We start from the raw sequence: 25,521 nt of genomic DNA on the forward strand, positions 1-25,521 counted from the left end.
ACATGGGCCTCAAACTCACAACCCTGAGACGGAGAGTCGCGTGCTCCCCCGACTGAGCCAGCCAGGCGCCCCATGATTTTGTGTTAATGTCATTTAGTGAATTATCAGTTTATAAAATCTAATTTTTAATCAGGGCTTGCAAAGTATCTGAAAATGCAACAGTCAGCTCTTGTAGGCTACACAAACCTGCTCCAGCCCACCCTCCAGAGCGGTAAAGGAGGAGGTCGCACGAAATGGGGCTCCGGTGTTGGCTACACTGTCTGCCCCAGTCGGGGCTGCTATGAAGGTTCAGGAAGGGCCTGAGAGACGTGTGGTGGCGAGGCCGACTGCCCAGGGGGATCTCACTTGTGTCCTTGGCCGAATTCCAAACCTGCCCAAGCCTCCTTTCAGGGTACGGTTGCCCACACACACTTTCAGGCCTGAGGGTTCTTAGGACACAGGTAGGGCAGATGGGGAAACTGAGGCTGCCCCAGAGGAGGCAGGCTACTTCAGCTCGCCGTGCCAGGAGGCCCTGCCCTGTGGAGAGAGGCCTGGAAATGCTCTGGAAACTGCTGGAGAGCATCCAAGGTGATGAGATGCTTGTGACTCTCTTTCCAGCCACTGTGTTGCTTTGTCTGGAACGGCTGGCAGTTCTCAGTCCACAAATTCTGTCATCCAGAGGAAAGTCCCAGGAACAGAAGGCTCTCTGGGTTTGGCTTGAATCTTGTCCTCTAGGAGGTATTTCAGGGGGAGTCTTTGGAGAGAGCTACCCCTGGGATTTAAGGGAGGCCCGCAAGAGTGAGGAGATGTACATTAAGTCCACTGAGTGTCCCTCTGCTTTGGGGACGAGAGACAGGTATCTGGTCTCAAGACTGGGTGGCAAGATTCTGTGGCTGTATGTGTTACGGCTGTTTGTAGGTTAAGTTTATGGCATGTATCATGCTCACTGAAGCCACCGTCCTCCCAAATCAATGGAAACTTTGGAAAGACTGGGTAGGGTCATGTATGTTTCAACATCACACATCTTGCACAGCAGAGGTAGAAGTAAATATGTTCCCTGAAACAACACAGGAGGTATTGCTACCTTTTATGACACAAGGCTGGAGTCGCAGCTTGGCTAATAGTTCCCACTCTGCATGTCTATGGTCTTTGATTTTTAACCTGTGCCATCACCTTGCCAAGCTGATGGCGTGAGGTTGTCCACCTGACTACCGGCTGGGGGGTTGGTTCTGCGTCAGTGCTGCACCCCCAATGCCGTGCCTCTGGGAGAATGTGGTATCTGTTCTAGAATGGAAAATCCAGAGACTTCCCAAGGAGCCACGAAGTCTCTGGAGAATCCTTAGCCTTCTTTGGGCACTGTGACCCTATCGTGAGGAACCAGAGCGGCCCCACTGTCCCCCTCCTGCCCACACTGTGGGTGAAGGTGCCTGTTGCTGGAAAACCAGTGGGAAGAAGGACTTACCACCTGCAGAAGGGCCAGGTACCCGGCCCCTACGTTGTCAAAGTTGACTTTCACCTTGGTCCAGTATAATTCTCCAGTCACATTGAAAGACTCACAGTCACTCTTGTTGTTCACGATGGTGTAGTTCAAAGGCAGGTCTCCTTCAGTCTGGTTGATGCACCGCCCAAACTTCCCCGCAAAGAGGTTCACGCCCATGATGCTGAAGATGAGCCAGAAGATGAGGCAGACGAGGAGGACGTTCATGATGGAGGGGATGGCGCCCACCAGGGCATTGACCACAACCTCACGGAGACAGAGAAGAGGCTCAGTTCCTGGGGGTGCCCAGAACATATGCTCTTTTCGAGACCCACCCCTGCTCCCTCCCTGAACTTGTTGCCTGCAGGTCCCTGTGGGGGTGGGGGGGGGTGGAACACTCCCTGTCCCCAAGGAAGGGCCACCCCTGGCCGGAAGCCCTGATGGGGAGTAAAAGGAGAGATGATGGAGAGTGGGCGGGGGAGAGAACGCACACAGACACCTTTCTTATGTTTTTGGTCCTGCCCTGAATCCATGGCCTTCAAACTGAATTTTCTTAAATTTTTTTTTTTTTTTCAACGTTTATTTATTTTGGGGACAGAGAGAGACAGAGCATGAACGGGGGAGGGGCAGAGAGAGAGGGAGACACAGAATCGGAAACAGGCTCCAGGCTCTGAGCCATCAGCCCAGAGCCTGACGCGGGGCTCGAACTCACGGACCGCGAGATCGTGACCTGGCTGAAGTCGGACGCTTAACCGACTGCGCCACCCAGGCGCCCCCCTTTTTTTTTTTTTAAATACAATTTTTTTCAACGTTTATTTAATTTTTTTTTTTTAAATTTTTTTTTTTTCAACGTTTATTTATTTTTGGGACAGAGAGAGACAGAGCATGAACGGGGGAGGGGCAGAGAGAGAGGGAGACACAGAATCGGAAACAGGCTCCAGGCTCCGAGCCATCAGCCCAGAGCCCGACGCGGGGCTCGAACTCACGGACCGCGAGATCGTGACCTGAGCTGAAGTCGGACGCTTAACCGACTGTGCCACCCAGGCGCCCCAGTAAAGTTATTTTTTTTTTAATTTTTTTTCAATGTTTATTTTTGACAGAGAGAGACAGAGCATGAACGGGGGAGGGGCTGAGAGAGAGGGAGACACAGAATCGGAAACAGGCTCCAGGCTCTGAGCCGTCAGCCCAGAGCCCGACGCGGGGCTCGAACTCCCGGACCGCGAGATCGTGACCTGGCTGAAGTCGGACGCTTAACCGACTGCGCCACCCAGGCGCCCCTCAAACTGAATTTTCAACAGGGTCTGTCCGCTTGAGTGTGCCGGCGATCTGATGGGAAAGGGCCTCCGGGGACACATTCTCTGAGCTAAGTTTCTGGCTTATTCTGGGGTTGCTGCTACTAGGAAGGATGGGCGCTCTCCCTAAAGCACGCCCAGGGGACCTCTGCGCGGCGTGTCTGGCGGGCGCTCTGGCAGCTCTCCGGGGCTGCGGTGACAGCCGAGCGGGGAGGGCAGGGCGTGTGGGCACTCCCGGTGCCCCTCTCCCTCCCGGCAGCCAGCGGCTGTCTGACCCCATGGAGCCCCGGCGTCGTTCTCTTCATCGAAACTCACAGTGCCCGGCAGAAGCTCCCTTGGCAAAAGCATATGGGGCACTCCGCTCCACTGAGGGCCCGAGCGCCCAGCCGTCCGGGAGCCGGGAGGGTGTTTGCCGTGCAGACGGGAAGGGAGGCTGGTGCGGGGCTGTGTGGTGGGCCTGGGGCTGGACGGGCAGTGCGACACATGCAGATGAGAGAGGGCCCCTGGTCCCGGCAGGCGTGACGAACAGGGTGGGACACCCAACCCCCGGGTCTGCCCTCGGCCGGCTCTGTGGCCAACAGCCACGACAGGGGCGTTCCCGGCAGCTCGCATCGCCCCGTGTCCCTCTGGAAACAGATGCCCTCGCTCCCAAGAGGCCTTTGGCTTAGGATGATTCACTTGCGAATGGTTTCCCACCAGGAATAAGTGACTTGTTTCTCTCTTGGGGGTGTGGGCAAAGGTCAGAACCGACAATAAGGAAGGCACCTGTTGGGACGAGCACTGGGTGTTACATGCAAGTGATGAATCACTGAATTCTGCTCCTGAAACCAATACTACACTCTATGTTAACTAACTAGAATCAAAAGAAAAGAACAAAAAAGTTAAAAAATAAAACCCCAACAAAATGGGGGCGGTGTGACGGTGTCTGCAGGGTCAGCGAGACTCAGGCACACAGATGTGGCTGCTGAAGCCACAACAGAACTGTGTATGTTTTGTAAAAAAACAAGTAATGCAAAACACACGCGCACACAAGTACACGTACGTGCGTGTTTTCTTGCTACGTATTACAGGTAAAGTTTTTTTCTTGGTGGGGCTTTTAAATTTGCCTTGCGTGGCCATATTTGGTAAAATTTGGTGACCTGAAAAACGCTCAGGGCTCTGTACTTAAAAATCCGCGTAGGGGCGCCTGGGTGGCTCAGTCGGTCAAGCGTCTGACTTCGGCTCAGGTCAGGATCTCACGGTTTGCGGGTTCGAGTCCCGAGTCGGGCTCTGTGCTGGCGGCTCCGAGCCTGGAGCCTGTTTCGGATTCTGTGTCTCCCTCTCTCTCTGCCCCTCCCCCCAGCTGTACTCTGTCTCTCAGAAATACATAAATGTAAAAAAGAATTAAAAACGAAAAAGAAATCTGTGTAAGAGTTTACTAAGCAAATGACAACTAAGAGCTGGTGCTGAGAATATAGCTGCTTCCTCGACCTTCATGACCACGGCCCGACTGCCCATCGCAGACCAAGGAGGACAGCCTGTGTCTGCTGGAGGGCAGGGCACACAGATGGGCACATGGAATCAGAACACACAGATGGCCCCCGGCCCCGGAGCAGAAGCAGAGGGGCTCCCTGGCCAGTGGGGCGGGGCGGCAGCCGAGAAACCCACACCCAGACTTCACTTCTTTTTCTTTGTCGGGTTCTCCTGGCCCTCGCGGGGCCCATGGGGCTGGAGGTGACAGGCCTCGAGGGAGGGATCTCACAGCTCTCCACCCTCTGGGTGCCTGTGAGCCCAGCTGACCCTGTCCTGGAGGTTTTGCACCATGCTCCAACTGGGGCCGGGGCGGGGGGCGGGGGCCACAGTCCCAGCTCCGGGCTGGGCCGCTTGGTCAGCGAGTGAACATGGGGGCCCCTCAGTGGAGTCACCTCCCACTGCCCTGGCAGGAAAGCAGCCACTCCCCTTACCCTCATGCCCTCAAATCGGGACAGGGCTCGCAGGGGTCGGAGAGCACGCAACGTCCGCAGTGACTTGATGGGGCCCATCTCTGCGAAGCCCAGGGTGTTGGCCACCAGGCTGATCAGCGAGACCTGTGGGAGGTAAGGAGGGCGGGAGCGCCATGGGGACAGCGCTAGAGGCAGGTGGGAGGGCTCCTGGCCCACCTAAAGCACGGCTGGTGTCAGAGGGCCAGCAGGCTTTCCCCGCGTCTAATCTTTGCTATTTCTGGCTGCGTCGTCTTCACGGGCTGCCGCGCCCTGGGCTGGCCTTGCTGGGGCCCACGAGGCTGGGCGTGAGACCAGTGTGTCCCCGCTTTCAGATCTTTACTAAGGGCCTGCTCTGTGCACTCACTAACCCAAGGACTTGGGGTGCCTTATCCCTATTCTCCTGTAGAAAGCCGAGTTCCAAAGCCAGCCGCTGGCACGGAGGGACAGGCACACAAAGCCTGGGCTTTTGGTCCCCGCGGGCTTGCCTTCAGGTCAAATTCCTTTTGGGAAGGGAGGACTATCCTGGGTTGACCGTGAGCAGACAGGCCATCCTGGGGCTTTCCCCCAAAGCCGGACGTCTCGCCATCGGCCATCTTCAAAGAGGGTAGGCACAAGCGGAACGTCTATGGCCCAGGGACCGGGTCGGGCCAGTCTGCCCAGCAGCGCACCCTGGTCATCTGTGCTTTCAAAGCTTGGGCCCCTGCCCCACTCAGAGCCCTTCCATCTCAGCTGACCGCAGCTCCCTCCTTCCAGCTGCTCAGGCCGAGAGCCTTGGCGTCATCCCCGCCTCCTCTCCCTCTCTCACACCCTGCGTCCAACCCGGCAGGATTTCCTGTTGGCTCTGCCTTCAGAATACATCAGAAGTCCAAATATTTCTCACCACTTCCACTGCCACCACGCTGGCCAGGCCACGGTCATCTCTCCCCTGGACCGCCGCCAGAGCCTCCTGACCCTCCTCCCTGCCTCCACGTGGGCCTCACCCCCCCCCCCCCCAGCCCCTGTGCTCCTTCAGGAACATGTCATTCTTCTGCTCAGAGCCGCCGCAATGCCTTCCCACTTCGTTCTAAATAGAAGCCCGTGGTTTCCCCTCGGCCCCTTGCAGCCTGGCCTCATCTCCTGTACCTCCCTTCCCCACTCAGTCTGCTCCAGCCACTCGGGCCCCCTTGCCGTTCCTCGAGTATGCCAGGCACGCTCCCACCACAGGACCTTTGCACGGCCCCTCCAACCTCTGCTTGGAAGGTTCTGCAGATGTCTGCCCGGTTGACCCTAACGTCCTTCACGTTTGCTCCAACGTCGTCTCAGTGGACCCACCCTGGCCGGCCGATTTAAAGTTGTAATCTACACCTTCCCCTCGCCAGAGTCCCGGCCCTCCTCATCCCCTTTCCTTCTCCGCTTCCTTTTTCTCCTTCTCCACTTCCTTCTCCTTGACCTCGGACAAGGCCCCTCTCTGCTGTGGGCCTCGGTTTCCTTCTCCGCAGGCTAATTCTCCAGTTCTGGGACTGGGCAAGAAACACTGACAGTCCCATTTGCCCGGCCTCAGGTCTGAGCTCCCCACGGTGGCAGGTGGGAGGGGCTCGGTGGGCTTCCCCAGGAGTCTTTGCAAACCGCCTCCTGCCTTCCTCGAGGGGAGTCGCTCGGCAGACCCGGCTTCCCAAGAAGCTGCAGAAATAGCTGGGTGGGGGCCTCGGGGCAGAGGCGCCAGGATCCCAGGCTCGGCCACGGCCCTGGGGCAGGAGGCCTCCCAGGCCCTCTCCTCCCTCTCAGGGAGGCTCTGAGGACTCCATGCACACGCTAACCCAAAGAGCCTCTCCTGTCACGGCCACCCACGGATTGGCCCCCCAGCAAGGCTGAGTCCCTCCCTGTGGCCTCTGAGTGGGGTGTGGGGCGGGGGGGACTGAACAGAGACCTGAGCCTCTTCTGCAGCCACGTGAAGGACCGCCCTGCTGGTGGGCGGAGCCTAAGGCCAAGCCCAGAAGCCACAGGTGCCCTCCGGAAAGCTCTTACCCGGCTTCGGATGTGGACCCACCTTCTGTTCTGTAGGACCCGCTGCAACCAGATGGCGAGCCCTCACCTGAGCCCCTGGCTGTCCCCTCTGCTCTCAGTGAGTGCAGGCCCGAGGCTGTTCCACACCCTGCTCTCGGGCTCCCCTCTGGCTCTTGTCACACGCCACTGTGCTCAGGAGCCCAGGGGGACCCTGCACGCATCGTGCTTGGCACCCGGCAGCGTCCTGGGGCCTGGGTAGCCGTGGGGCAGGCCCCCTACCCCTGCTCCATCTGCCAACCGGGCGCTCAGAAGACGTGGCGCCTCCCGCCCTCCACCCTCCCGGGACAGGCAGGGAAGCTGTGCCCGCCTCCCAATCGTCCAGGGCACCCACCCAGAACCCCTCAGCCAGCGTTCGTGGCTTTCTGCCTTCCTGTACCCCTTTCTCATCCTCCCCAAGTGGTACCTTCTACCTGAGCCCGGAGGATCGCCCGCTGCCTGACCACAATCCCTTCACCGGCCCCGTCCCCTCTGGCCTTTGGCTCACTCTGTGCATACGGCCTCCTACCATGTGTGGGCGCAGAGGATCCGAACCGGCGACCTAACTAGTGGGCCTGACAGCCGCTTCACAAGACGCGTAGCGGGTGCTCTGATACAGGCTGGTCTGCCCCCGGACTTCCGGCCCTCCTGGGAGGGGGCCCCACCCCTGCCCTGGCTCGCGCTCCTGCCTGGACTGCTCCTCACTCTCCCCCTTAGGGAGTCCAGTCTCCCCCAGAAGCCTCGGTGTCCCCCCCCCGCCCCGGCTCCTCTGTCTCCCAAAACCGGGGTGCTGACGGCCAGACCCACGCTCCGATTCCCCCCAGACTGGGAACGTTATGGGCGGGGCCTGGGTCTCTCCTGCGACGGGGGCGTGGCCTCCTTCCCCTCTGCCCGCTCCGCGGCCCAGCCTCGTGCCTCCGCGTCGGCCTGCGGACTCCCCCCCGCCCCCCTGCCCTGCCATTCTGCCCTTCCGTCCCTCCGCTTCAGCTCCTTCCCACCCTGGCAACCGAGCTCCCCTCCTCCCGTCCCTTCCGGTCCACACTCACGTCCACGATGAGGAAGTCCAGCCAGCACCAGGCGTTGGTGAAGTACTTCTTGAAGCCGTAGGCCACCCACTTGAGCAGCATCTCCAGCACGAAGACGTAGGTGAACATCTTGTCAGCATACTCCAGCAGAACCTTGATGGTCTTCCGCTCCTCCAGGTAGATGTCCTCGAAGGCCTGCAGACCGGGCCAAGGGCGGCACCCGTGACGTCCAGACCACGGCCGATCCCGCCCCGCGCGAGACTCCCTCCCCTCATCACGGCCCGAGGGGGCGGGAGCAGAGGGGAGGCACGTAGTGGAGGGGCCCTTCCCGGGTGATCACGCTGGACTGGATCCGCGCGCTCTCCCGGGAGCGCGCGCTCCGCCGGTGGCTCGGGGGTCTCGTGGGGCACGTGGACAGCAAGGCGCAACGTGCGGTGAGAAGGCTTCTCCCTTCCCACCGAGGAGCGAGGCTCAGTTCTGAGCCAGCGCACCTTTGAGACCTTCCTCGGACGTGCTGATCCCCCGTGTTAACAAGGAGCGTGAGTGGGCGCGGGCTCGGCCCACGGCCCTTGGGCCGAGAGCACCGTAAACCCTCTCTTTGTTGTTTTCATTCCACTGCGCCGTTCCTCTCTTTACGAGGTTACCCACTTTTCACGGGAAATGAAATTGGTTTCCAGTGGTAACGATCATTAGGTCTCTCTCTCCAATGCGTTTATGTAGAGACACAAAAGCCAGTGAGAGCTGATCCAAAGGAAAATTTCCGGTAAGCGCCGGTGAAGGCAGTTTGTCAAGAAGACGTTTGGAGGATGCGCGACTCATTATCCTGGGGATCGGGAAGCTCCCGCTTCCTAGCACTCTAGAGTGTTCCTAACACTCTAGAACGTGTCTTTGTCCACCGCCTCGTTCCCGCCTCAGCCCCGCTTCCTGAGCCAACAGAGGAACCCTTGCCCCGTCCCAGGTGCCCTCTTGCACCTCCTGTCCCCATCTGTCCCCGCTTGGTGTGCTCGGGGGATCCCAGTCTAGGCAACTGAACACGTCACTGGGGGCCCCGGGGAGCCACCTCCGCCTGTTGCTCTGGGCCTCCCTGCCTGCCCGCGGGGCCCAAGGGAGTCACTGGGGCCCCCGGTGGCCAGCGCTGTCAGCCCTGGTGTGCCCTGCCCAGGCATCTATATGGCTAGCCCAATCAGCGTAGACAGGACACAGGATAACTCAGGTCCCAAAATGGACTCTGGGAGTTGTTCAAGATGAAAAGTAGGTGTGTGTGTGTGTGTGTGTGTGTGTGTTTTCCTGATTACAAAAATGTGTGCTTCTTACAAAAAAATTAAATAATCTAGAAATCCTAAAGAAGAACAGGAGGCCCTTCTGATTTCATGACATTACAGTAACCACTGCTAACATTTAGGTGAACATTCTTTTCAACACTCGCTCTTTGTGTGCGTATGACAGCACCCAATTTTCTAAGATATGCTCTGCCTTTAAGCTTCTTTTTCCGCTGAACAATCTCTTGTGAGCGTTTACCTACTCTGTAATGTGACCTGCAGTATCTACCTAGCATTCTTTTAGAAGGCCGCATCCTGTTTCATTATTTGCACATAACTCTTGTTTACTGAGCTCACATGCCTGTGGACGAACATTTCAGCTGTTTCCAATCTATCACTAGTAGAAACAACATCGCAGCGAACAACGTGAACGATCCTCCTACATTCCCCGCACAGTTGGGGAAGCTGGCTCTTTCTTCCCCACGCCACTGACAGTGCTGGGGCTTCTCGTCACTTTTCCTAGCCTGAGGCATGAAAACTGCAATTTGTTACATTTTCATGTATTTTATTACTGGCCGTGCTGACATCATTTCCTTGGATATGGGCAGTGTTCCTTGTGCAACCTGCCTGTTCATCTCTAATTTTTTTTTTTTTTTACTTGAGTGTCTGGTTTATTCAGAGACATTATTCTTTGTTATATACAACTTGTCCTAGTTGTGTGCCTTTAAATCTTGTTTAGTTTATCCATTGACGGGTGAATAAAGAAGGTGTGGTAGATCTGTACACTGGAATAGCACTCAGCCATAAAAAAGAATGAAATCCTGCCGTTTGCAATGACATGAATGGAACTAGAGAGTATTTTGCTAAGTGAAGTAAGTCAGTAAGAGAAAGACAGATACATGATTTCACTCCTATGTGGAATTTAAGAAACAAAACAGATGAACGAACATAGGGGAAGGGGGGAAAAAGGCAAACCAGGAAACAGATTTTTAACGACAGGGAACGAACTGAGGGTTGCTGGAGGGGAGGTGGGGGGGGAGATGGGAGAAATAGGTGATGGGGATTAAGGAGGGCACTTGTGATGAGCACATATATACGTGACGAATCACTAATATTACACTGAAAGTAATATTACACTGTATGTTAAGTCACTGAAATTTAAATAAAAACTTGAAAAAGCAAAAAAAATTCAACCTATAAAAAAAAAGATCTTGTTTATTTTTGTTTACCGTACTGAAGTTCCATACTTCATTTTCATTTATTATTATATCTAATGTAATCATATCATTCATTATGATTTTCACCTACTAAAACCTTCAGTATCACGTTAAGAAAGCCCTTACCTAGTCTAAAGCTAGGACAAAAGATGACCCTTCTTTTCTTCTTTTTCTTTGTAACTTTCTAGTTTCATTATTTTATATTACAACTTTAAAAATCCAATATATTTTGGTGAAGAGCAAATATCCATTTTAATATTTTTTTCAGAGTGGCTTGTCAGTGCTATAACGCTTTATTAAAGAATACACTTCCAATCTACACATTAGAAGTCAACTTTATCCCATAAACTACATTTCTGTCTTTGCTTAAATTTACTGAACCTCTCTGTGTGCTGTCCTGAATTAATATCATATGAATCTTCCTGGCCATTTTTAGTCATCTTCAAGATAAAATTTAGCAATCTTTCGTCCAATTCCCTGAAAAATGTTGCAAACGTATCGTTATTGCACTTAATGCATTAACTGCATTAGGATGTAACATGGAATGTTCCTACCCAAGAGCAGAGTATATTTATAGTATATTTATTGGTCTGTCTTTTTCTGCACTGCTAAGTTTTAGAGTTTTCTTCATGTACCTCTTATACATCTCATGCAATATTTATTCCCACTTATTTTGTGTTTACAATGTCTGGCAAATAAGGACTATTCCAGAAATATTACTTATGACTAAATGGTTTCTGTTAGAATAAAACAGCAGCAACAATTCTTTGTGTATTTATTTTATAACTGGCCATGTAATAGGTTTTAAAATTTTTCTAGCAATCATTATCTACAAGTAATGCTTCAGTTATATTTATTTCTATTATTTTAACTTATTTTATACTTGACTACCTTAACTCCAATTCTTCTATTTTCTTTCTCTTTCCCTTCCACCCTTTCTTTCTTTCTTTTTCTTTCTTGCTTCCTTTTCTTTTCTCTTTCTTTCTTTCTTTCTTTCTTTCTTTCTTTCTTTCTTTCTTTCCCTTTCTTCTTTCTTTCTTTCTTTCTTTCTTTCTTTCTTTCTTTCTTTCTTTCCTTCTTTCTTTCTTTCTATTTTGAGAGAGAGTGCAAGCAGGTGAGGGGCAGAGAAAAACAGGAGAAGGAGAGAATCCCAAGGAGGCTCCATGCTGTCAGCACAGAGCCTGATGTGGGGCTTAAACTCATGAACAGTGAAATCATGACCTGAGCTGAAGCTGATTGCTTAATGGACTGAGCCACCCAGGTGCCCTCAATTCTCCTATTTTCTAATTTTTATCTTTTATGTTTACTTGTATTGACTAATTGGGCAGCTAGTGCTTCAAGATTATTACTAAACAATGGAACAACCGCTAAAAACTAGTTAAATCATCTTCGTAGTCCTGACTTTAATAAAAATGTTTCAAGTGCCTTACTACTAATGATGATAATAGAAGCTAATTTGAGAATGAGTTTTTCTCTAAACTAAGGAAATATATTTTATTTCTATTCTTACTAGAGTTTTAAAAGTCAGGCATTCATTGAGGTAACTATGGTTTTCATCTCTGTCCTATTCATATAAATAGATTTCCTAGTATGGCATTATTCTGCCATTTTAGAATATACTTGGCTATGATGTACTTACTTAAAAAAATATATTGTTGGATCTTATTTGCAAGTATTTCAGGATTTTTGCATCACTATTTATAAATATGGTGTATGAAAACTGGTTTTTAAAAATCAGCATTATTTAACTTATATAAAAAGCATGTATAGACTTTCTTCATAGACTAGAACATTTTTATATTTTATTTTATTTTATTTTATATTTTATTTTATTATTTTATTTTATTTTATATTTTAGAGAGAAAGAGAGCACACAAGCAGGAGACAGGGGCAGAGGGAAAGAGAATCTTAAGCAGGCTCTATGCTCAGTGTGGAGCCCAACACAGGGCTCAATCCCATGACCCTGGGATCATGAGCTGAGCTGAAACCAAGATTGTGCACTTAACAGACTGAGCCACCCAGGTGTCCCACACTAGAATATTTTAAATAGGATAGGAATTATTTTCTTCCTTGAGAATGCAGAAGAATTAATGCTTGGAGATGTGAGGGATCAGATTAGCTAGTGGTTTATCTGTTTTATTATTTTAATTTTTCAAGGAATCAGCTTTGGAATTTCATATCAGTTTTATTTATTTTCTGATTAATTTGTTTTTTAAAATTTTATTAATTATTTCCTCATTTTCCTTAAGATAATTTTGTTGTTATATTTGTAATTTCTTGAGTTAAATAATTAATCAATTTACATTCTTTCTATTTAATAATAAAAGTGTTTAAGTCTATGAATTTTCCTCTTTTTACAGCTTTGGCTGCATCCCATAAGTAGTACTCTCAGTATTATTATTTTCTAGTTTTTTATTCCCCCAGCCAGCTTTTTTCTCTCCTTCTATTTTTTTTTTCTTATTTTTCTAGATCTCAAGCGGACAGAATTGGTTGAATCATAATCTCTGATTTACAACACACTGTCATCTTTGGTCCATGAGTAGCCTCTATATTTTACTTATTTACTTACTTATTAATATAATGAACACTGATGAATCTACCACCAAACTATTTTCTGTTTGACCCAAAGTTTAAGAATGACTTTTACACTTTTAAGGATTGTTGTTGTTATTGTTTTTTTTATTTCTATTTTTGCCATATCTAGCACTTTCATTATCTGTAAAATAGACTTAATACTAGTACTTATCTCTTAGGGTTATTGTGAGAATCAAATGAATGAATCTTTGTAAAATGCTTACAACAGGGTCTGGTACATAGTGGGTGCTATTTAAATGTTATTATTTCTATTATTAGGTTAGATAAAATTAATTAACTATATATACATATATTTTAGATCTCTCATTGTTTTGTTCTTTCTATGTGATTTGTCAAGAACTAATAAAAGTGTGGTAAAATCTCCCTGTACTGTTACACTGTTGCCACTTTTTTCTTGTCTTTTTATTCTAATGGTTTTTGTTTGATATAAGTGCTATGCAATCCCAAGCAAAAATATATTTATAATAGTTTTTTTTTTTTAATTATAGCTTGGATCTGCTTGGTTTTATCTCAAGCTTCTTATGTTGAGTTAAACCTTGCTTAATGTTAACAAACAAAAACACTCTAGTTTTGTAGTCATTGTACTTACATTTGCCTGATATATCTTATTATTTTACATTTAATATTTCTGAGTGACACCATTTTGGTTTGTCATTTAAAAACACATAGTGGAAGGGTTTTTTGTTTTGTTTTGTTTTTAAATGTTTTTATTTATTTTTGAGACAGAGAGAGACAGAGCATGAGCAGGGAAGGGGCAGAGAGAGAGGGAGACACAGAATCGGAAGCAGGCTCCAGGCTGTGAGCTGTCAGCACAGAGCCTGACGCAGGGCTTGAACTCATGGACTGTGAGATCATGACCTGAGCTGGAGTCGGATGCTTAACCTACCGAGCCACCCAGGTGCCCCTGTTTTTGTCTTAAATCCATTCAGGGGCACCTGGAAGGCTCAGTCAGTTAAGCATCTGACTCTTGATTTTGGCTCAGGTCGTGAATTCATTATTCGTGAGATCAAGGGCTCTGCGATGACAGCATGGAGCCTGCTTGGGATTCTCTCTCTGCCCCTCCCCTGCTTGTGCTCTCTCTCTCTCAAAATAGATAAATAAGTATTAAAAGAAATCCATTCAGAGTCCTTTCCTTTTAAAAGATGAATTTTATCCAGTTACTGTTATTATTAAAGCACATATTTGATTTTGCCTCTGCCATATTATTTTCTGTTTCCTGGTTTCATGTTTCCTTGTTCCTTCTTTTTTCTCCTATCTTTTGCTGTAAGAGCTCTGTTTTCTTTAAAAGAAAATTCCCTCCAACAGTTTGGAAGGGATATATAGTTTGCTTTCTGTTAAACAAGTTTATAACTTTAAATAACACACTCAGACTTCTTTTTCTCAATATATCATCGACGTGGTTTTTTTTTAAACTGTGCTTGGCTGTCTACCCTGATTAGATTCACCATTTGCTTGCCAAAACTCCTCCTCACTTATGCCAGGCTGAGTTTTTCCTCCACAGCCCAGACTACATGGCTCTGGCTGCCCTTGTTTGTGGCTGTTTAAAAACAAAACTCGTTAACATATTGTCAAATCATCCTTCTCTGAAGCCTACAGAGATTTGGCTCTAGCTGCCGATGGTAAAACAGCATGCAGCCTGCAAGCCATGGCTCCAGGCCCACTCTGGGACAGGGGAGGGCAGTACAGAATGGGGTGGGCCCAGAGATTTAGGAGTGACAGCCGCAGTGCCTCCCCATGGCCTGCCCCCGCAGGAGGCAGCACAGAGTGGAGGCACATAGCCTTGGGTCAAAGTGCCCCTCTCTCTCGCTCTATAGTTCAAAGCATTCCCTGATTGCTACTCATCCATGGGGTTCTCACCTCCCCAGCAATAGCAAGCGCTTCCTCCCTTGGGCCAGGAAAGTTACTATCTCTTCTGCCTGCTTGACCACCTGTCTCCCTGCTCACCAGCATCTTCTAGAACTCTCTCCAGGGGTGTCCCATCTCCTCCTAGAAGGACTGAGAGGTCAGAATCGGGTGCTTGGTCAAACCTCCTTGTCCTCCACGGTCCAGCTGCACTTGCTGTCTCCAGGGAATCTTCCTGATCGCTCCAGTCCCCCTGACCTCCCAGCCATTTACTCCATTCTTGTTCCGTTGTCTCTCTGGAGCTGATCTCTACCCCAAACCTACTGAATCTGGTTTCCCCAACTAGACTCTGAGCCACTGAGGCTGGGGTTGGGGTCTCCTCCTCTTGCTGCCCCCCATGGCTCATAGGCCTAGATACAAGGAGAGCTTAGAAGAGGCCTCTTGAACGAACAGAAGGTCAAGACAAAGGACTCTGGAATCTGACCGCCTGGGTTCAAATACCACGTCTGCTGCTGAGTGAGGTGGGACCTTAGGCAAGTTATTTAACGTTTTTATAAAGGGTTATCGTCAGGATCCAAGTGATACTGTGTAGACTGCAGAGCACGGCCTCTCACCCTAGAACACGTGGAATAAGTGAAACTACCAGTGTCACATCAGCCAGCATTGTTAACTGCACTGAAACGGCCTGACGGGGCTGTTTGCAGCTGGGTGTGTCACCGGAGCTTGGGGGGTAGGAGGCTGGTGACCTGCGACCTATGCCAGCTGGGTGCTGTGAACTGGGGGCAAATCACCCCCCTTTTGTGGGACACAGGGGTCTGGAAAGATGACCTCTGTGAGCACTTCCTGCTCTGACCTCCGTACGTGCCCTGGTGTTGGGAGTTTGTGGGCTGATTCCCGCTCCCGGGGGGGGGGGGGAAGCACATCTTCAGCAGAGGCTCTGCTCCAGTTTCCGGTCTCCTCCCCAGCCTCTCCAGCGGGAGACTTCCCTTCCCCGCCCTCCTCCCCTCCTCCATCCCTCTCTGCCCAACCCTGCATCCCCAGGAGGGTACCAGTGCTCCGCTGCTGAGAAGGATCATGAAGATGATGAATGTCTCGAACCAGCTGTGCTCCACGATGCGATAGCAGGTCTTGCGCAGCCGCCACCAGACCTTCCCCGGGGCCTGCGTGGTGTCCACGGCGCAGCAAGGACAGCGCCGGACGCAGCCTGCGGGGGTGGGGAGGGGGAGGGGTCAGGCCCAGGCCGGGGCCTGCCAATGCCCACGCCTGATGGCGGAAGGTCGGATGGTGGAAGGAGTGACTGAGAGAAAGAGGGTATGACGTGGAGTAGTGAACGGGGCGGGCGGGGGTGGTGGACGGCAGGAAGCACCGTGGTGCTGTCCTCGGGGCCCACGCTCAGCAAGAACTCCAGGGAAAGGCCGCGTGGACTGGGCACCCAGTGAGTGGCTAAAGGGCCTGGCAGGTCTGGGGTGGGGGGAAGGCTGGGGCTGGGATGGGCTCCTGCTTCTCCTCTGCTCATCTGGGAAACTCTCCCCCTGGGGAAATATTCCCGAACCCCTGGGGTGCTCTGGGGCGCTCTGTCCCTGGGCCTTGTCCATGTTTGCAGTTTTTGAACCTTGGGAAGGGCAGACCGCTCACTGAAAGCCCCAGATGACAGGCCACGTGGAGGGCGAGCTCTCATTTTAGCCCCAGCCGCCTGGCGAATACACCACCCACCCGTAGAGTTACAGACGCCGGCGACCTGCACGGCCACAGGTCACACCCACAGGTATTTACAGAAGGCCCACTGCGTGCCGGGCACCGTGCCCACCTGGGGGCACAGGTGAAGACGATGGCGTCCCTGCCGTGCTACCAACACAGTGTCACTACGACTACCAACGAAACGTCGCTGGTCCTCGGTGCCGCTGACCCACACTGCCCAGCCCAGCACTCCGCGGGCAGACTTGCCGTGATTCAAGTCCTGGGCACGAGGAGGGGCCCTGGGGTCACGAGGAATGGGGTAGAGAGGGCAAGCATCAGGGACAGGGTGCGGAGCCACATGGCCCCTGGCCCCAAATCGCTACTGGTCGTCCAGTAGCCCTCTGGGCGGGGCAGAGGCCGGGGCGAAGGGCCACGCCGGGCAGTACCTTCGGTGAAGCAGTCCTCTGGGTCCTTGACATCCTCACCCAGGTCAGGGATCTGCTCCAGGAGGTCAGCAGTGTTGGTCATGTCTGCTGTGCTCCCTTCTGAGTAACTGTCCTCCTGAGTCTGTGGGCAGGGGTGTGGGGTGGGGTGGGTGAGGGCCATGAGGAAGCCTCCAGCCTGGAGCCCAGAGTCTGGGGCAGCCGGGGGCTCCCTAAGGGAAGGTGCCCAGACTACTTTCCATTACACACCCTGGAAATCTGAGCCCAGGGTGCGTGGGCGGGTGGGGACCTGCCCCGGGCTGAACTGAGGCCCCTCGGGGGTCCTGAGTCTGTGCTGGAGTCTAGTGTGGGGTGCAGGGGGTGTGTGGGGAGGGAAGGCACTGGGGACGGGAAATGCATCCAGCTGGGAACAAACGGACACGGGCAGCAACACCGACACATCCGGCCAAGGATACACGGTAGTGGCTTGGCACACAGAGCCAACAGACATGCCACAAGGGGAACAGAGTCAGGACCAGGAGCACAGGCACATACAGGTGTGGGGTCAGACACGCAGAGAACAGGCCAGCAACCCAGCGCGCACTTCTCACCCAGTTCACAGGGAGAGTCTGGAGTAAAAGCAAGAAAAGATTGGAAACGTCCCTGCCCCGCTAGGCGGGGTTCTGCTGCCCTGACCTTGCATAACCTGATTATAGCCGGGCACGCGCGCGCAGCCTGCCCTCGTGAGTGTCTGTGTTAGTCTCGTGTGGGTTCCAGCGTGCAGGGGCGCAGTAGTGGAGCCTGCTGGTGCCCTGCCCGGTTCCCTCGTAGCCACGGCACCGTGACGCCGGCCACTTAGCTGGCTCCCTCTCCAGAGCACGGTCTTCAGCCGGGGGCGGCCGTCCCTGCTAACGGCGTGGGGGCTACGGCCCAAGCCAGGGGCGGCTGACAGTGTTGCACCGCTATGGGAACACAGAAGGCCAGCCCCTTGCCTTGGGGTGGGGCAAGGCCATGTGCAGCTCAAGCCCCAGGGCTCCCAGCGGACCAGGCTGAGGCTCGAATCCAGCACTGGCCTTTCGCAGCTTCTTCCTTGGCCTCACCCTGCTTCTCCCATCTCTTTCCCTATCGGCTTCTCTGAGGGCGCTCCCTCGGTAAATCATTTGCACAGGAAGCCTGTCTCAGACTCTGCTTCTAGGAGCCCGCTCCACAGACAGCCATGGCACGGCCGAGGCAGGGGCTTCTGAGAAGGAAGGGAAGCCTTCAATGGCTTCGGATCCCATCTACGCCGCCAGCTAGTGGGCAAGCCCGCATCTCCAGCTCCGCCTGGAGATGAGCTGGTTTGAGTTCCCGGGCCTGCCTCTGCTCCTGAAGCCGCCTTCTCTTCCCTTCCTCCCGTGACTCACTCCTCTGGTTTCTCACAGTCCTCTTAAGTTTTGGTGTTTGTGATGGGGAAGGGCTGGACGCTGGTGGGAAAGGCGAGAGGGCCGGGGTGTAGGGTGGAGCCGTGGCCCTTTTGGGGTCCCTGTGCCTTGGAGGGCTTCCTCCTTCTGCCCCCAGCTTCGCTATGCCGCGGAGCTGGGAAAGGCACGAGCCCGAGGAGGTCTCTGTGCTACTTTTTCAGACACCGGAGCTGCGTAAAGTCCGCGGGGCATCCGGTGGGAGCCAAGCCTTCAGGACCCCGCCGCAGGTGAGATGAGGGGTCCTTCTCCCAGGAAAACCCAGCCCACTTCTCTCTCCCCCTTTGATGGGTCCCGCCACGAACTGATTTGAGGAAAGGAAGACGTTTCAACATTCCAGTACGAGAGCCCCCCCCTTCTCTGCGACTTTTGTGCCCCTCCTGTTTCCAGGTGCCTTTCTGTGTCAGACCCTCCAGGGGAGAAGTGCGACCCGCACCGTCAGGGTGAAGACTGTAGCGGGCGCTCGTGCTCCAAAGATGACCATGATCGCGAGGCCTCCCCCGAGCCCATCCCGTGACAGGGACCCGGCAAAACGGGCAGTGCTCTGCTGGGGCAAGTCACAGCTGCCGGCCAGGCCCAGGCTGCAGGGCCAGAGCCATGGAGCGCTGTCTCTGAACGCTTGACCTCCCCCTTCCGTGGTGAGTGGGGGTGGGTGTGCAGGGTCGGGGGCGTAGTGGGCAGAGCCATGGTCCCTTAGCTCAGAGGTTGCCGACTCCAATGCTTACAGGGGCCAGGCAGGTGCTGGAATGAAGTCAGGCAAGTGGGGTCTGTGGCAAACCAGAGGGCTCCTGCCCGTGTCAAGGAGGGTGGGCAATGTGCCAAGAACTTGTTCTCAGGGCCCCCTGAAGTTCCCTGGGGTGGGGTAATTCATAGGACAAACGTTTGGCAGAGAGGAGCAAAGCACAGGAACCGAGTGAGGAGGGGTGAACACAGGGAGGTGTAGGGTTAGTCCTGCATCAGGGGTCTCGGCTGGCTGCTTCCAGAATTTCCCGGAAGCCCTGGGCCCCAAGCCATCCCTCCCCCGTCCTGCCCACGTTCCCCTCCGCCGACGGGTTTCCCACACTGCCTGTGACAGCGGCTACGGTTCCCACCAGCGAATGCAGGCGTGTGCCAGGGCCTCTCACGGCCTGGCTCCAGTCCAAGCGGCAGCACCCGGCCGGCTTCAGGGACAAAGGTGTGCGTTACCTCACTGCACCCTGGGGCCGGGGGCTCCACTCTCCGCTGCTGCCGCCAGTCTGCCTGAGCCACACTGGCCTCGGCCTCGGAGGAGGGGGTCTCTGACACCTGGCTCCAGGCCCTGGGCTTTGGGAGGGCCTCTGGGCTGCCGGAAACAGGCTGGGATTCCTGCTGAAGAGACCCCCAGCCCGTGAGCCACCCAGCCAGAGTGTTTTCCAGGGCCCTGCCTACGCGACTGGAACACTGCCTCCTGCCCTCTTCATGGGGCCTCCTCTCACTGAAGATCAAGGGCCTCCAGGGCCGGAAGCGGGCCGCTGGGAGGCTCCTGGCCAGCCTGGCATAAATCTCCCCCTCCTCCCATTCCCTGGAAGGGTGCAGCTGGGCTGTGATGCCCAACTCCAAAATGCTGGCAACTCCACTTAGGAAGGATACGCTGACTTCTCCCATGAGTTCCCAGGGCACTCCTTACACACACACACACACACACACACACACACACACCAGGGAGCCAGAGTCAACAGGCTCAAGAGAAGGAAAGGAAAAGGAAAAGGAGCATCCTGGAGATAACGGGAGGCCGTGGTCCTGGCGACACCCACATTGCCCTCTCCCAACTCATACTGTCATGGTCCCGCAGCCTGGTCTGACCCAAGGGGCAGAAGCTGGCCTCCGGGACCACTGGGAGGCAGAAAGCTGTGGAAGCTAGCCCGAAGCCTCAGATTCACTTCTACACACGGGGAACCGTTGTTCCTCACAGCAAAGCCGCTCAGGGCAGGCCTAAATGAAGCAGCCAGGACGGGCCCAACCGGACAGAGAACCACTCACTGTCTGACCTGAACACATAAGGAGAAGCCATCTGAGCCTGGCTCAGGCCACGGGAAAACTGAGGGGGCGGGGGGCACCGTCTCTTTTGTCCAGACTCTGGTCCTAAGTGTTAAAAATAACAGGTTGGGAGATAAGATAGTGCTGTCTCTGACACCTGCCATCTCAGGGAGGCTTATTTTTAAATCTCAGAGTTAGCCCTGGGCCCGGGAGGAGGGGAAAGGGCAGTGGCGAGGTCAGGAGACTGCACTCCTTCCCCACTAGGACATTCTGGTCGGGGGTCCAGGATGTCTGGCCCTGTCGCAGGTGCATGAGGAACTCCTAGCAAGCCTCTCTCTTGCCGTACCTTGGTTCCCCTTTCCGTGCGATCAGCTCTCACGGCTAGCATCAGATGAATGATGGACAGTAGCCCGTCCCCAGGTCCCCTCCGGGCTGGCTTGGGAAGAGAGGGTTGACAGCTGGCCTCAGCACCCCTGTGTGAGGCTGCCCTTTGGGAGTGGCCTGTCGTCTACCTCCATCCCATTCCTGCTGGGGCAGCTGCTCTGAGCGCGGCTGGGATCCCTGGACAGCAGAGCCCTGGGCCCTGTATGCGCAGGTGCTGCACAGGTGGGCGGGGGGGGACTCACCTGCTTACTGGACTCTTCCTCTGTGCCCAGGCTGTTTTCCTCCTCCTCCTCTTGCTCATCTGTGTCTGACTCAGCCACGGCAATGGGCACACACACAGGCTCTGTATCCCCCGGGGTGCCCTGGCCTGGCCGCTTGTCTTCCTCAAACCGTGTCTCCTTGCGGGCCGGAGGCGCCTTCTCTGGCTCTGGGGGCGGTGGGGGTGGGGAGCTGGAGGTGGCCACACAGCGGGGCAGCTGGCCGTGGGCGGCAAGGGCCGCGGGCTTCTGAGGCCGCCGCTGTAGGAGCCCACAGCAGAAGTCCCAGGTGGTCCGCTTGAGGAAGCGCAGGCCGCGCTGGATGCGTGCCAGGGCCAGCTGGAGGTTGTTCATCTCCCCGTCGTCGTCGGGGGCCGTGAGGTTGTCTGCACTGAAGGAGCTGAGCAGCAAAGCCAGGAAGAGGTTCAGGACCTGTGGAGGCAACAGATCCGGCTCATCGAGGCGGGCGCCACACCAGAGGCACTCGGCCTTGGGTCCGTTATGGGGAAACTGAGGCCGAAAGACCTTAAGGACTGCCGCGGCAAACAGCTCTGGGCGCGAGCCCTGGGCCCTCATCCTAACGCTCCAGTTGCCTTGAACATAGTGAGTTTGGCTATAAATGAAAGACCAATTCCCATCCCTTTTCCCAAGGGCTCGGATACAGTCTGAGTTGAAGGCATTCAGGCCCAGGGTCAATGGGAGAACCATGGCTTCATCCAGACGGGGCCTGCAGACGGGGCCTTGCTACCTTGGGAGTAATGGGGGACTGTGGGGTTAGGAGGGGCACAGCGTTGCTCCCTGGGAAGTGGGATCCAGTCTGGGATCACCAGGGACAAGACAGAATCCCACCCGGAAGCAGTCTAGAATTCCCGGAGACTTTCCTGGGAAGGGACCTCTACACCTGTTGGCGAAGGAGGGGCTGGTGATGGGCCCCTGAACTGGCTCGACACCTGAAAATCTGGGGCTTCTGCTTAAGGACCTGTGTCCTTAAGAGACTCCTTAAGTGAGGTGTGCAAAACCCGTCTCTCTTTGCATGGTCTGGACTATTGCTCGCTGTTAAACCATCCTGCAAGTGCAAAGCTTTAGCTTTTGTTAAAAAAAAAAAGAGAGCACTTTTGCTGAGTGACAAGAGGGTGGCCGTGGGTCCATTTCCCAGCCTCGTGGAGGGTAAGTGAAAATGGTGGTGGGCTTGTTCCCACGCGTGTCGTCAGGCTGACAGGCCAGAGACACAACCTCCCCACCTGGGGGGGGGGGCTTGGTGCTTTTTCCTCCCAGCTGCCCCCAGAAGGGAGTTCCCTCAACGGGGGCCCCCACGGCAGGGAGCTGTGTGACGATGTGTGTGCAGTTCTCACTAGTAACCCACTCTGGGCCCCTCTCTGGCTTCTCACAAGCCCCTAAGACATGCCTCGTGCCAGCCAGAGAGCTAGGGATGAGAATTCTGAAGAAAGCAGCAGTCAAGTTGGAGCGCCGGGAGTCAGAAACACGCCTTTAAGGAGTGCACATTCACAAGGACAGTATGGGAAGGTTGAGAAGCAGGATCTGGCATTCTACATGGGGAGATGATCACTTTTGACACCAGGCAGCCCTTTTCATGTCACCCCTGGGGGGGTGGGGCACGTGATGTGATTCAGGGCTGCTGTCTACACTGACCTCTGGCCTGGCCCCTGGCCTCGGCCACACTGGCCTAGGCCTGGCCTGCTTCTGCTCCCAGTTGCCCAGCCCGGACCCTCTGCCCTCGCCCGTGCCTCGCCTCCAGGTATCTGGGGTCTAGGCTGGGGGGCAGCGAGGGGGGGTGCCTGGGAAGCCCTGTCCACCCTTACCAGGCACCAGGTCCTCCCTTGTGGCCTGCTTCTGAGGCTTGGTTTCTTCCAGTGCTTTCCCCGTCAATCACGCTGCCGCTCCCCAGCCCCTGCCTGATCATGACTTCCCATTTCAATGGCAATCTCGCTTCCACCCACGCCCGGCAGCGGCCCAATTCCTGAGGCGACCGGGGTGGGGGCTGTGTGGGCTGCGTTAGCTTCCCTCCTCCAGCGGCCTCTAATCTTCTCATCCCCAGGCAGATCCGCTAGGAAATCGCAGGGCTGTATGTGTGAGGGCAGCGGGCCTGGCATACCCGCGTCCTCCTTGGAATACACAGTCTGGTGGCCCCGGGGCTGGGCCAGGGCTCAGTGAGGCTCCATCCTGAGGGGCGGCCAGCAGAAGGAAAGGAGGGGGGTGCCCTGTGCACCGATGCCCTGCCCCCTCTCTGGGCTCCACCTGTGGGGCTGGGGGAAGCCTGATCCCAACCTGAGCCGGGCCCACCCTTGCATGGTTAGGGCACACTGGAGGAGAAAGCGGGCAGGCTTGGGGAAGGGCTCTGGAGCCTACAGCCCACGGTACTTGAGCCAACCACAAGCCCTATACTGTGAGTCTACACGGCCCACACAGCAGGAGTCAGACCGTGCGGGTGTGATGTCTGAGCACGTACGGACCACCTGTGTGCTCAGGCAGGTAGCTTCATGTCCGCAGCGGACAGTGACTTCTTCCTGAACCGCTCACTTGCCTCTTCCAAGAGCTCATTCTCTGGCATTTGGAATTTTGATCTCTCTCAACTCCAGAATCCCCCACATTTAAAGATACAAGGCAAGAAGCACATGTCCTAGGACAGACAGGTGGACATGGGAACAAAGGCCTGGGTCCCTCATGACAGGGTGGCAGGGACTGCCAGCAGAGCTACCCAGGATGACATACGAGCTCCCATGGGCCCTGCCTTACCTGGGCCGCCACCTGCTACACCTGTGCTTTACTCCCTCCGCTCCTTCCCACTCTAGCATCACCTGTCAGGTCTGCTCCAAATCCTCCTCTAGGAAGCCTTCCTTGATTTCCCCTGCTGGAGGGGGCCAGTGCCCATGGGCTCTTCCTTAATGCCTCTGATCCTTCTAACCAGATCGACAGTTATTTCCGGCCTGTTTGAACTCTCCACTTCCCCACTCTCCCGTTGGTGAGCAATGTCAGGGCCACATTCACCTCTGCATGCCCAACGGCATCTGCCACAATATTTTGTATGCAGCAGGGGCTCAGTAAATGGCTGTTAAGCTGAACTGAAAAACGATGTGATACATCATTGGTCGTAAATAACTAATATAATAGCGGGTAGATGAATAAATAAATAAGTTAAGGGATATAAAACGAGTATATAATAAACAAACAGGTAAATAGGTGGGTGATTGAAGGAAAAAGCAAATGAAAAGTGATGTGAATGGATGGATGGATCGGTGAGTGAGTAAGGAGAGAGCTGGACGGATAATGGGTGGATGGATAGGACTGGTGAATGAGTGAATGGATGAGTGCGTTGCCAGATGGATGAGTGGAGGGACAGATAAGAGAGTAAGAATGTGGGTGATGGATGGATGGACAGATGGATGGATGAATAGGTAGGGGTGTGCGTGTGTGTTTATGAACGAATAGGGGTTGATGGATGGGTTTGGATGGGCAGAGAAGTGGAGGGGTAAAAGAAGGAGGAAGTGGGGATGGCCGGAGGAGTGAATGAATAGATAGGACTGGTAACTGGGTAGACAGAATGACAGAGAGGTGGACAAATGGACGGGCGAGTTGGCGGGTGGGTGACTGGTAAGTAGCCTGGTGGCTGGGTCGGGAGGCGTATGGACGGGCAGAGGGTTGGAAGAATGAGCGGATAAGTGAATCGATGGACTGGTGACCAGCGCGTAGGTGGATGAGTAAATGGGTACAGAGGTGGTGGATGAGGAGACAGACGAAAGGACAGGTAACGAACAGGGGGATGGATGGACGGGTAAAGGGATGATGCGAGACTGATGGGTAGATGGACGGTTTGATGGAAGGCCGAGTGAACGAGTGGATGGATGGAAGGAAGGCTAAGTGAATGGACAGATGGGTGACCGGGCGGGTGAGTGTGTGTGTGCTGTATGTGTGGCCAACTTACCACGAGGTTGCCAATGACCATAACAAGCAAGAAGACCAGCAGGCACAGTGACTGGCCGGACACCTCCATGCAGTCCCACATGGTCTCGATCCACTCCCCACAGAGGATGCGGAAGATGATGAGAAAGGCGTGGAAGAAGTCCATCATGTGCCAGCGAGGCAGCAGGCCCGAGTCGCTGATGCGGTGCCTCAGCTCCGAGTAGTTCTTGCCAAAGAGCTGCATGCCCACCACGGCGAAGATGAACACGATGATGGCCAGCACCAGCGTCAGGTTCCCCAGCGCCCCCACTGAGTTCCCGATGATCTTGATGAGGGTGTTCAGCGTGGGCCACGACTTGGCCAGCTTGAAGACACGCAGCTGGGGAGGGAGGCGTCATTGTCCCGCTGCCCACGGACACCCTTGCCCTACTAGCTCCCGCCTGAAAACCCAGGGAGCTTGTGGGCACGTTTCCCCAAGAGCGGACACTGCTGTTCCTCTCTACAGCCTGAGGGCAACTTCACTGGGCGCTGCTCTGGGAGTCAGGTCACCGTGTCCAGATCACCACCCCCCTCCCCCCCATCAGCCCTACTCTTCATCCCTACACCGGCTTCCGACTCAGGCTCACTTCCAGGAACTTCCCAGTAGATTCCTCCAGCATGGAATGTCCTTCCTCTTCCAGACTCATCCTCATCAGGTCAAACCATCTCTGATTTGCCCAACTGCCTCCAACCTTCTCTCCTCTCA

The 25,521-nt window shown here is 54.2% G+C and overlaps 1 protein-coding gene across 1 annotated transcript in view; it reads right to left on the reverse strand.

Moving 5' to 3' along the window:
- SCN5A (sodium voltage-gated channel alpha subunit 5) overlaps positions 1 to 25,521 on the reverse strand; it is a 94,806-nt gene that overhangs the window by 9,919 nt on the left and 59,366 nt on the right. Inside the window, exons 16-23 of the mRNA XM_047099820.1 lie at positions 24,799 to 25,155; positions 20,844 to 21,290; positions 19,408 to 19,569; positions 16,790 to 16,910; positions 15,716 to 15,870; positions 7,775 to 7,948; positions 4,692 to 4,814; positions 1,442 to 1,723 (exon numbers count right to left, since the gene is read on the reverse strand). Of these exons, the coding sequence (XP_046955776.1) occupies positions 1,442 to 1,723; positions 4,692 to 4,814; positions 7,775 to 7,948; positions 15,716 to 15,870; positions 16,790 to 16,910; positions 19,408 to 19,569; positions 20,844 to 21,290; positions 24,799 to 25,155 (1,821 nt within the window). The remainder of the gene's footprint in view (positions 1 to 1,441; positions 1,724 to 4,691; positions 4,815 to 7,774; positions 7,949 to 15,715; positions 15,871 to 16,789; positions 16,911 to 19,407; positions 19,570 to 20,843; positions 21,291 to 24,798; positions 25,156 to 25,521) is intronic.

The sequence above is a fragment of the Lynx rufus genome, unplaced genomic scaffold, assembly GCF_022079265.1.
Source record: "Lynx rufus isolate CCGP_SWC_20201006 ecotype Redwood Valley unplaced genomic scaffold, mLynRuf1.p SCAF_5, whole genome shotgun sequence".
NCBI classification, from domain to species: Eukaryota; Metazoa; Chordata; class Mammalia; order Carnivora; family Felidae; genus Lynx; species Lynx rufus.